Source organism: Odocoileus virginianus, chromosome 3 (assembly GCF_023699985.2).
Source record: "Odocoileus virginianus isolate 20LAN1187 ecotype Illinois chromosome 3, Ovbor_1.2, whole genome shotgun sequence".
NCBI lineage: Eukaryota > Metazoa > Chordata > Mammalia > Artiodactyla > Cervidae > Odocoileus > Odocoileus virginianus.
The window spans coordinates 90520224-90532835 of record NC_069676.1 but is presented as its reverse complement, the minus strand read 5'-3'; the positions used below and the strand labels follow the sequence as shown (position 1 = coordinate 90532835).

The following is a 12612-nucleotide window of genomic DNA, read 5'->3' as shown; positions in this document are numbered from 1 at the left end:
TGTACATAAACTTTTTCTTGACTTGTTTGTTCATTCAAGGTGAAAGTGAAAATGAAGCCTCTCAGTCATGACTGGCTCTTTGCAACCCCATGGACTGTAGCCTACCAGGTTCCTCCATCCTTGGATTCTTCAGGCAAGAGTACTGGAGTGGGTTGCCATTTCCTTCTCCAGGGGATCTTCCCGATTGAACCCGAGTCTCCTGCATTGTAGGCAGAGGCTTTACCCTCTGAGCCACCAGGAAAGGCCTCATTCAAGGTAAAAGAAACTAAAACTAACTTTAGCCAAGCCTTAGTTTGTTTTAGGGGTCTAGCATCCACCATAAAGGTTTTGAAATACCACACTAATAAATGTGTTTCTTTTAAAAAAAAAACTCTTTATTCATTAAAACATCATTGGCACAGCACTTCTCATGTTCACTCTCATCAAATAATAAAATTTCCACTTTCTTTACTCAATTCTTGAGAATCTGAGAGATTAAAAATGTAGTTAAATAAGGAACTAAAAGGAAGAGAATTAAAACCCTGGAAATTTATGGCAGATAAGTTATTACCCAAGAGAAAGTACTTTTCTTACTATCGGCAATATTAATGGCACAATTCAACCAAAACTCATATATATTTTACTGCTTAATTTACATATTATTTTGGTGGAAAAAATAGAATTTTTTATTCTTTCAGTTTCTTTATGCAAAAACACATACACTTCTACAGGGACATCCCTTATATGTTATATAAACGTTGTAAGGCCATGAACAGGCCAACTCTAGAGTCCAAGATGCTTGAAAGACTCCGAGAAATTATTTAAAAACAAACTTAACAAAATATATTGGGTCACGCTCATGTCCATACAAAATGTATCCTGTCTCTGACTGTGGCAGTAGAGAAAGTTCTACAGACCTTTATGACATTACTTTAAAAGGGATTGGATAACACCCCACCACCCTGCTCCCACCCAAATAATCCCAGCCTTCTTTGATCACCGAGATGAGATAGTAATCTGTGTATTGATTCAAATCTTTCAAGAACTTATTATAATTTATACTGACTTATACGTGGATCATGAATTTAATAAATGTACTACCTTTATTTAGAGTGATGTTTTATTTCTAATACCTTAGTCAAACAATTAAGTCAAACAATTTCAAAGATGGAGATTCCCTTAAAATGTGAAGAAATGCCAAAATTGGTTTAGAAAATATAGTGATACATTTAAATATTTACATCAAACTAAGCCAAAATGTATACAGAATATATTGAAGCCAAAATAGATCCGATAGTATGATCTAACTCTGCAATTTTCAAAAGATTGATTACAAACGCAATAGTGCATCGGTTAAAGTGGAGTGGTATCACCTTTCTCTCCTGGACCGCTGTGACTCCAGATTTAACTTCATTTAGAGATGACCTCAGAAGTCTTTTTCGAGGCTCTTCATGAATGTGAGGCTCAAGCCAAAAGGCCTTCCTCGCTTCCTTGACAAACCCTGACGTCTAGTTTGTAATAACCTGAGATTTGGCAACGCCTGTTTTCCTGATCCATATGCTTCATAATTTGATTGAGATTTTACATGAACGATAAAAAATAAATAAACTATTCAGGCTGAGCTGAGAGAGCAGAAGGGTGAGGAGATGGAAAGATGTGAAAGAAAGATTTTTTTTTTTTTTGCAGACTAGTTATGTTTCCTTAGAAGTAACCTGGTTGGGAAAACTCCAGGATACTATGCAAGGCTTAAAAAGCATCAGAGAAGCAAAATAGTAGTTGCCTAAAGTGGGGCAGTGTAGACAGTCTGTGTTGCGGCAGCTATTTCTATCTATATCTCCACATATCTCCATTATTCAGGAGGTTTACTTTAAAATAGGCTACTGGGGCTCCAGCCCAGCATCGTATGTCCGTCAGCGAGAAGGGATCGTTGAGCACAGGCAGTGTGTAGGCCGACTTCTCGAGGCTTCTTTCTTGTTAAACTGTCTGGAACGCTGGCTTGAGCTTTGCCCACTTCACGCAGACACAGCATCTGATGTGCTGTTTCTATTGATCATTTAAATACTAATCAGTAGCCATTTCCTCAGGGTGGGAAGGTTCTTCTCCAGCCACTTAATATTTTTGGATATCGCTTCCAGAATAGTTTGAAATATATCTAGATGTGATCCTTGGGCCTTAAGAGATTCAAAGAACAGTTTCACCTGGAAAAAAAACAAGAAAAGAATTACTGCTATGGTTCATAAAACACTTTCTCTTTCAAAGGCTTTCAAAACAACTTGCAGATTATACAAACACAGGTGCAAGCATTTCTCTGACAACCTCTGAAAAGTTATTTTCTTCATCTCTTTTTGGGGCATAATTATTTCACTTTATCTTCAAACAATAGGTAAAGTAAGACAGGAATGACAAATCTGACAAGTAAGCACACTGTAGGTAAAAATGGTAAGAGATTGAGTCAAGTTCTTAGAGTAAACAGTGATCTGGGATTTAAGTTCTGAATTTGCTTTAAAAGTAAATAAATTCAAGATTTATTGTGGAAAGACAATGTAAAACACAAGAATGCTTTTTAAACAGAAGTTAGTAGAACTCCCATAAAGAGTAATATTGTTAAAAAGACCTTCAAGCACTGTTTAAAACTTCAACATAATCACTCAAGTGATTGTGATGATATAATGCAAACTAAAGAATACAAAAGGACTCATCCCTCAAGTGTAATTTTCATTTTGAACGCTATGAACATTAATTCTGTCTCTTCCATTTATTTGCTAGGTGACATTGGACAAATAGCTTATTTTCTTTTAATAAAATAACAACTCAAAGCCAGATTGCATCTAAATTTACTTTCAATTCTATAACTTGAACATTTATTTTTAAACTGTTGGCAATGGAGAATCACAAACCTCCTGCAACTCATCCTTGGAAGAAAAGTGAGATGTTGTGCCGGAGACGATCGTTCTCATGGGGAATGAGCCCAACTCAAATCTGAAAATAAAAGGAATTTCATAGACGTAAGTAATAGGACCAATGACCTTATGTTTATAACATGCTATATATATTTAAACTATGTAACATTAGTAACTATATGATAAACCTGTACATTACAATGGATACTATCAATTACTACAAGAATAGCTCATATGCATCTGGTAAAATCTGAAAGCTATGAAATTTATCAAATTTGACCATAAAATTAAAATTTAGATAAAGCTTTTTTAGGAAATGTGACAAATGTTTATGTCTAAATTTAAGTTCATATTTAAAGCAGCACCCTACAGTTTTTGAATGTGCATTCCATCAACAAAATTTTTTGACCAAGAATTTCCCAATATACATATTTTTATTTATGAATTATATGCACAGACTAACTAAAAGGTAAAAAGAAAAACTTAAGAGCACAAGGTAAGAAATAATACGTGTAGTGATATTTTCTTCTTGCACTCTAAAGCACTGTCTTGCAACCTTCCCTAATTCATTTTGGACACCCCTGTGTTTAAACATCATACTTATTGGGGAATAGTCAGTGGAACTCTTGTTCAAAGCCACAGATGGCATCCTTTACCCCCGTGTCTTACATAGAGAATTTGGCCACAGGTCAAAGGGCTTCATATTGCAAAGCAGAGCACAGATACATCTCAGACATGCTTCCAAGTCTGGGCTCTGCACATGGTTGGAGAGGAGACTAATTTCCACTTAGAGAAATCTGATCATTCCAGGAGGGAACGGAGAGTCACGCAAAAACAAAACCAATGGTTCCAGTACGGTGTTTAAGGAAAGTGTTTTTTGTTTTGTTTTGTTTTTAAAACAGTTTCTAACTAATTTGGTCTCATGTGGAGGTCTTGAAGTGGGTAGAGATGTGCTTTTTGCTCACAAAAAGCTATCAGTGAGAACCCTGACTCCTTTATGACTAAGAAATGAGAGGGATGAGGAACTGAGGATGACTGACATCAGACATGCTAAATGACACAAAAATACAGAGCAAACTGCACAGCTCTTTCATTTAGGGTATTTTCCATAGAGTTAATAAGTGACATTTTGAAATTGGACGAGGAATGGTTGAACACCTTTGCAGGGGGGTCTGTTGTGAGAGAAAGCAATGCCATCCTGTACATTCTGAGGAAATCTAATCATTATTGCTTTTTTCTGGGACTGTTTTAGGGCCAGGAGCACATTGCAGTGAGCTATAGGTCGTCCAAAAGCTGAAACCCCAGAAAAGACTCATAACCCATCTAGTTTTGGAGGGGAGCTCCCCAGACACTTCTGATTAATTTCTTCTATTGCCTGCAAGCTCTCCACTATGTTTGTTACCTCTCCAAGGGAACTGGAGGAAGGGATTAGTTATCTTCAAACTCTCTCAAGTTTTTTTCCCCCAGAACAAAACTGTATTAACAAAGTAAATGAAATATTTTGCTGTACTATATACGGCTTCATTGCTTTCTTCTGGGCTAGGGAGAGAGCCAGAAGGGAAAAGGGGATGGGATTGATGACTGGATTTAACTCAGCTCTTACTTGTTTCCAGCAATTCTTCATTGCCTGAGATGAGTAACAGAAATCTGTTTCCCATCCCCTTCTTTTCATTCCTCTCCCTTATACCTGGACAGAGGGCTAGTGAGTTTTAAAATCGACACACTTCATCAAACCATTTGGGTAAAAATAATGTCATTCATATGCTTTAGGGAACATCTGATTAAACTTGGTTTTAGGCAACTGAAATATCTGGGTGGAAGAACACACACTGTGAAAGTCGCTCAGTCGTGTCCGACTCTGCAACCCCGTGGAATTCTCCAGGCCAGAATACTGGAGTGGGTAGCCTATCCCTTCTCCAGGGGATCTTCCCAACCCAGGGATCAAACCCAGGTCTCCCGCATTGCAGGCGGATGCTTTACCAGCTGAGTCACCAGGAAACCCAAGAATACAGGAGTGGGTAGCCTATCCCTTCTCCAGGGGATCTTCCCAACCCAGGGATCAAACCCAGGTCTCCCGCATTGCAGGCGGATGCTTTACCAGCTGAGTCACCAGGAAACCCAAGAATACAGGAGTGGGTAGCCTATCCCTTCTCCAGGGGATCTTCCCAACCCAGGGATCAAACCCAGGTCTCCCGCGTTGCAGGTGGATGCTTTACCAGCTGAGTCACCAGGAAACCCAAGAATACAGGAGTGGGTAGCCTATCCCTTCTCCAGGGGATCTTCCCAGTCCAGGGATTGAACCTGGGTCTCTGCATTGCAGGCAGATCATTTACAAACTGAGCTATTAGGATATAAACAAATACCAACTTTTTAAGGAGATGGGTCCAATTTTCTTTTACAAAGTTCCAGGCTAGTTGCTGCCCCTTTGGATTTTTGGCAATCGCAAAAAGAAGAGCTGCCAAGTCCTGCGTCTTGATAACCTTCCCTTCCATTCCTAGTTCAATTAACCTGAAGAAACAAAGATCACTTAATTTTTCACAGCATGTGTTCTATAATGGAAATTAACTCAGGCTATCAGTATATTAAAAGAATCAGAGAGAAAGAGGCACAACAAAAGTGTAATGTACCAAAAACAGTAATAAACTCTCTACTGGCTAACATTTTTAATATTCCAGTTAAATGTTTGCTTTACTCTAGAAGTAATTTTATCCACTATTTCAGTAAACTTCAATTAGCATCTTATACACAAAAATTTATTTTTTAATAATAATAATTTTCCTCTAAGGTTCTGGCTGTAAAACATAGCTGTTTGCTTAGTATCAATCACGTGATTAAGGAACATCTGTTTTCACTATGTGCATTTTGTCAATACATGGTTTTTGGAAAAAATTCAAAATGGTTCGAATCCTGATTTAATTATTATTATATGGTTCTGAAATTGATGGCTGAATTTTAGTAACTTTCCTGAATACGTGTAAGTTTACTTTTAACAATTTAAATTCACTTACTTCATTAACTTTTCCTGATGTTTGCTGGTTGACAATGCATACAGAATTTTGTTTTTTTCAGCACCCGACAATGACAGTTCATATTGCTCTAAAAGGTAGTTCCATCCTGCTGTTGTTTGAGCCCCCACGGAATACACGATCTTTAAAACATCTGTTGGGATACTGTAATATTAAGCACAAAAGTGAAAAAAATTCTATGAAAGAAAAAATTAGTTTTTCTTATTATGATTTTAAATTCTAAAACAGAATCGCCCTTGAGTTATTTCCTTTTGTTGTTCAGTCACTAAGCTGTATCTGACTCTTTGCGACCCCATGGACTGCAGCACACTAGGCTTCCCTGTCCTTCTCTATCTCCTTGAGTTTGCTCAAACTCATGTCCATTGATTCAGAGATGCCATCCAACCATCTTATCCTCTGTTGCCCACTTCTCCTCTGCCCTCAGTCTTTCCCATCACCAGGGTCTTTTCCAGTGAGTCAGTTGTTCGCATCAGGAGGCCAAAGTATAGGAGTTTCAGCTTCCAGTGAATATCCGGGGTTGACTTCCTTTAGGATTGACTGGTTTGATCTTCTTGCTATCCAAGGGACTCTCAAGTCTCCAGCACCACAATTCAAAAGCATCAATTCTTTGGTGTTCAGCCTTCTTTATGGAAGAATTTTATGTACTATTACTTTGCAAATTATTTGTGTTTTTTCCTATTGATGATAAAATGTTTAAAGAATAATAATCAAAAATTTAAACTACATGGAGAATCATGATGAGAAGCTGATGAAATTAATAAAAGAGATGATTTCTGAAATATAAATGCACTGGTTTGTATAGAATTCTGTCACTAACTTGCATATATTGGTACTATATGATTTTTTTTTTAATTATTACTTGTTGCTTTAATGTCACTTTAGGAGTGTATTCTAGTAGGCCTGTTTGAGGGCTATCTGACTCTCTAGGTATAAAATATTGTAATTTAGCACAGTTGTTTAGAGTTCAGTCATTTATATTATAATTCTGTAAAATGATAGGATGCAATATTCTTATTTTCTGTCCCCCTAAAGAGGACACCATGGTTTTCAAGTTTTATTGTCCTAAAGGATACTAACTAGTCTTTATTTTAATTTAGTTATGATTTTTAATTCCAAATATAATTGATCAGTAATAGCTAATATCCATATTGATGGCTTGGAAAACCTGCAATACAGAGAAGCAGGGATGGGACAGGAAATTTGAATTTATCATACAGGGTCCATAACATTGCACTAGTCTCTATATAACTTACTTAACTGCCAAAGCTACCCAGTGAGATGGAAGAGTTACCCTAATTTTTTAGAAGTGGAAATAAAGTTCAGAAAGCTTAAGTAACTTGCACCAAGGTGACATATTAGCCTTTTTTGAGATGGGATTTAGACCTATGATTCTAAAACTGTACTATTTCCACTGTACTATATATACATAAATACCCAAGAGCCTTTGAATCATGAAACAAAAAGTAACCAAATTATAATCCACATTATTTTTATTTTAGTTTATTTTACTACAGGAAATCGGTCCTGGGTGTTCATTGGAAGGACTGATGTTGAAGCTGAAACTCCAATATTTTGGCCACCTGACTCGAAGAGCTGACTCATTTGAAAAGACCCTGATGTTGGGAAAGATTGAGGGCAGGAGGAGAAGGGGATGACAGAGGATGAAATGGTTGGATGGCATCACCGACTCAATGGACATGAGTTTGGGTAAACTCCGGGAGTTGGTGATGGACAGGGAGGCCTGGCGAGCTGCGGTTCATGGGGTTGCAAAGAGTCGGACATGACTGAGCAACTGAACTGTACAAATTTATAAAAATTGGTAACAAATGAATTGTAAGTTCTTTGAAGGTAGGACACCTAGTTGTTTCTTTCACTAGCTTATTAGCACTAATTACAGTGCCTGGCACAAAAGCAACAGGCAAAACATTATATTCTGAATTCATGAATGAATGAAGTAATCTATAAAGGATTAGTACTGATGGTCTTAAGCTTTAAAAAAATAAACCTAAAATATTTGATTATGTACTCTTGATTACAAGCTTAAATGAGATTTTCCTAGAATTTTTTCATAGGTATAGCATCCTATTCAACATGTTGAACCATCACATCTACTGGACTTGAGTTACTCTAGGTAAGATCATTCCTTTTGTAAAGTAGCATAAAGACAGAATATATTCTTATGTGCTATAGGGCAGCAGAATGTTTATATTTTAGCCTCATTCATAGAGTTTATTCAAACATGAACAAAAAGAAGAGAAGAATACAGCTAAAAGAATTTTTTTCCCCTAGAACTAATTTAGGCCTAAATCCTAAAGAGTGAAAAAGTCCAAAAAGAAGAGAACAAATTACTTTTTAAAAAAATAAGAAATCAAGAAAAGATTTCAAAAAGCTCAAGGAGATTTAGTTATACGGAGATAAATTGTGATAGCATTTCATAACAATTTGGCAGAGGAAAAATTGACACTATTGCTTTACCTGGTACTAAAGCAGTGAATTTTTTTTCTATTCTAAAAAATGAATTTTCCTTAATTCACATACAGATTTGATTTCTCAAGACATCCAGCTTGAAAGTCAGGGTTTTAATAGCAACAATATAAAATCAGGTGTTGGGCAGAAATCAAGGCTTACATTGAAAAGATTGTGGTGTCTTTTAGTACTATGGGTTGCAGCTGCTAGATTGAACTGCAACAGAATCCATTTGATCACTGGGCATCTAGCTAATTACAACAACCACTGGAATCAATTTTGCCACCTTATACATCCTTTAGATGGCCCAAATCATCAGTTTCCTATCAAAGCTGAAACTTGAGGCTAAGACGTGGTATGTGGGGTATGTGGTATGGTATTGGTTAATGAGGAAGTAAATATATTGAACAAAGCTCCCTCCCCAACACCTGGTTTTTTGTTTCATCAATTGATCATTGGCGTTTCGATTGCATGTACATTTAACATTGCTTTTTATCTTTAAAAGGCATTACTCTTGGAGATCGGGCACCACTCTAGTCTACCCCACTTTCACCCCTTGGCTGTCTTTCTGAAACCATGCTAATGTTTATTAGCTTTTCCCTACAGGGAACTAAACCTCACTTCCCACAAAAATCTATTGAGCACTTACTATGTGGGAGCATGAAACAAGGGTATGTAATTCCCAGCATGTTTTTTTTCTTTTTCTATCCTCACTAAAAGGTTTTAGATTTAATGTCTTGCATGATCAAAGACTTCTACATCAAAAGGAAAGGAACAAAGAACAGAAGTCCAGATTTACTTTAATTTTCCACTGGATTCCATCCACTGAGAGAAGAGTTCAGTTGCTTTCTGGATGCAAGGAGCATGGTTCAGGTAACAGGCCAGCTTCAAGACAGTGGAGCGAAGCATTCTGTCCCAGACGGAGCCCTCGTCAACCCAGCTTTGCGTGTCAATCACTGGCTTAAAATACTGGAGAAGGTGATGCTGCAGAAAGCAGAGGATGGCTTACAGAGAAGCTAAATTTAGTTCTTCACACAGCTCTCACTCACCCATCTAATGGGTCTGCATGAAACCTTTCCCGAAGCATAGAACTCCTAATCTCTACATTTTGCTTCTCTTTTTCTGGTGTGTGGTCTCCACCCACCACAGTTCATGTCTCCATTAGAAGTACAGTTTAATTTCTTATCTGAGAGGGGACTATCAACTGATGTAAGATAAAATCCCCTTAGGAGGCATGCTTTGCTTATGACCCTAGTACCCAGCTCTTAGGGTGATGATGACAAGGACCAGGGGATATCCAACCATTAGGTGCTTAAGTGTTGACTGTGCTCCCAGCCAATTTCCTGATATTCTCCAAGATTTAACCCCAAGAGTTCACACAAAATAGATCAAGTCTCATTGATCGTCCAACTACTGTGTCTTTTACTTAATGAATCTTCTGAAAGGAACACAAACCTTGAGATTTTCAGTGACATCTGAAATGTTCCTTCTTTCCACCATGTGGTAAAATAATTCTAGGTATTCCAGACCTTTGAGAAGCGCGGGAATGCTTGTTTCATGTTGGAGGTAGCGAGTCAGGTCAAGAGCTTTGTCTAGGGTCAGCCTTCCTGCACTGAGGTATAAAACAAATGTCGGTGGTTTGTGCATATCTTACAGTTCTCAATATTTTAAGTAGTAAGATGATACGGAGAGCAATAACAGAAGCAGCTCATTATATTCAAACCACTTGGTTTAACTCCTACCTCTCCCACTGACGTGGGCAAATTAACCCCTGAACTCCACCTGCCTCTTCTATATAATGGGAATAATATTAGAATCTACTTTAAATCTCTGTTTTGAGGATTAAATGAGTTAATATAGGTAAAGTGCTTTGAATAATGCCTAAACATAAATAAGAGCTTTCTAAATGAAATAAACAGCTAATATTAATATCTAGTACCAATAATATCAAACTTTTCACTTGTACTTGTCATTCTCTAATTGCTTAATTTGTGGTTTTGAATTGTTCCTCCAAGTATATTTGGAAATTTTGAGGACAGGTGCCATATCTTTTTTTTTTTTTTTGACGTCTCTTCCTAGGGCCTAACAGAGAAGCTGCAGTTATTCTGCATAGGCCAAAACAAGGACTTTCTTTGTTTTTAAAGAATCTATTTAGATTCTAAAGTGATATGTCTTCTCTATATTTTCCTTTACTGCAAACAAACAACAAAACTATTATTCTGAGTACTAAAACTTTAGTGTCTCTTCTATAGAAGAAGTAAGTTATTATATTGTCACCTTCATAAAGTGGTTGCTCACTCATATTTCTGAGAAGACCTATGTCCCTGCAGTGTCTATAACCCATTCTTGCCAGCATCCAACTCTCAAATCAAGCATATTAGTTTGATATGGAAACAGATTCCAGAACAAAGATATCTGTGTTGAATTTTTCATTAATATAATGCCCTACCTCCTTTGGGTTTTTTAAAATTTTAAATGCTCATCTGAAACAAGGGAACTGAAACTAGAAAGAAGTGGCATTAAAAAGAACCAACTTTTGTTGTGACTATACTCTTCTCAGTCACAATGACATACTGCTTTAAAACAGACCTACAGTCCATTTTCTAAAAATTTCATCTGAAGACAGAGGGCTGGACCATATGCGCTACGATTTTATAGTCTGCTGTATTTTTAAAAATACAAATCCACAAAATGTCACTATTCCTTCCCACATGTGTAAGTGTCATAATATATGGTGCACTAGCTAAGTATAAATATAGTCACAACCTTTACAATTTTAAATGTTAAATCTAGTACACAATCCATTCATTACATTGCTCACATTGGGGAAATCAACGTGAAACTGGTAGAGAAATTAAAGAGGAATTGACTGCTTATGTTTAGACTTTCCTGGAAAGACAAGCTGTTTTCTTTCTTCTATTTATCATCAACAGAATAATATGTAAAATAAATCAGGTCACAAGGTCCCCAACAGAAACAATGTTAAGGACCAGGTGGAGTATTATGCGTTGGAAACATTTCCTATTCTGGGAATTACTGCAGAGTACCCACTTGATTCAGCGTGACACATTATTTCTTTACTGGTACTATGAAGTATACTCTACTTAGAGGATAAGCAAAGGACAAAACTAGGTATTATATTCTAGGGTCAAAAAGCTACCTACTTAAAACACTTTCATCTTAATATTCATCAAAGAGGGAATCATTTTCATGTAGTTATTATTTAATAAAAATCCAGCCCTTCACTACCTGCCTTCTGCTTCAATTAATGCACAAAATGTTATCTGAATGTCTGTTTACCTTAAAGACTAAACCTATGTATAAGCATACATTTTAGCCCAACAAAAAAATCTATATCTACTTATTTGTATAAGGTTTCAGCTAAATGGTACCTTTGTGAAATAAACTGTATTCCTGAGGAAACAATCTGGGACTTCTTTCTAGGGTATTGGAATAAAAAAATAAATAGTTTACCAGTAAGGAAATTATGGTTGCCATCTTAATTCCACTCAACTCAGAGGAGATCCAAGTATTAATATTTAATAACAAGTATGAAAACTCAGTTAAAATGAATATGCATTCCTGGGTCAAATTTTATCTCTAAACTCAATGTGATCACAGATTATATACTTAAACTCTTAAGTAGATATTTCACAAAGCAGGGAAGGAAAGAATACATATCACCAAAGCAGAGGAATAAGAAAAAAGAATTTAGACCTATTATGAGACTTTAGAATTATTTTCTTATACAATTACTTTTATTATAAAAGTAATATAAACAAATTACAAGACAGTTGGAAATTAAAGAAGGAGAAAAACACAAAATTTCATTACCCCTACATATTCATTAATAGCACTTTGGAATATTTCTTTCTGCTTTTGTTTTTTTTCACCATTAGCTCTTTTTTTTTTTTTTCCATGTAGTTGCTAACCTAAGCTTACATTCTGCTTTTTCTTTTCAGTTTCACATTATTTGAAATGCATTTTTCTATGTTGTCACCTCATCTTCCTATTCAATGCATGATCTTTTAAACAGTTTATATTAGATCAGACTACTCATGCTCACAGCTGCCATTTATTGGGCATTTATTACTGTACTCAGTGCTGGATCTACATTACCTTGTGCAACCCTCAAAACAACCTCCTATGAGAGACATTATTATTACTGGAGTTTTAAAGACTAAAAAAGTTTTGAAGACTAGAAAATTTAGGTTTAAAAAGGTTACATAGCTTGTCAAAGG

At 36.3% G+C, this 12612-nt stretch overlaps 1 protein-coding gene across 1 annotated transcript in view; it reads right to left on the bottom strand.

Annotated features, from left to right (window-relative positions):
- Positions 1-352: 352 nt before the first annotated feature.
- ERAP2 (endoplasmic reticulum aminopeptidase 2) overlaps positions 353-12612 on the bottom strand; it is a 44411-nt gene continuing 32151 nt past the window's right edge. The window contains exons 14-19 of the mRNA XM_020875470.2: positions 9827-9983; positions 9171-9355; positions 5888-6049; positions 5247-5387; positions 2877-2958; positions 353-2177 (exon numbers count right to left, since the gene is read on the bottom strand). Coding sequence (XP_020731129.2) covers positions 2034-2177; positions 2877-2958; positions 5247-5387; positions 5888-6049; positions 9171-9355; positions 9827-9983 — 871 coding nt within the window. The 3' untranslated portion in view covers positions 353-2033. The remainder of the gene's footprint in view (positions 2178-2876; positions 2959-5246; positions 5388-5887; positions 6050-9170; positions 9356-9826; positions 9984-12612) is intronic.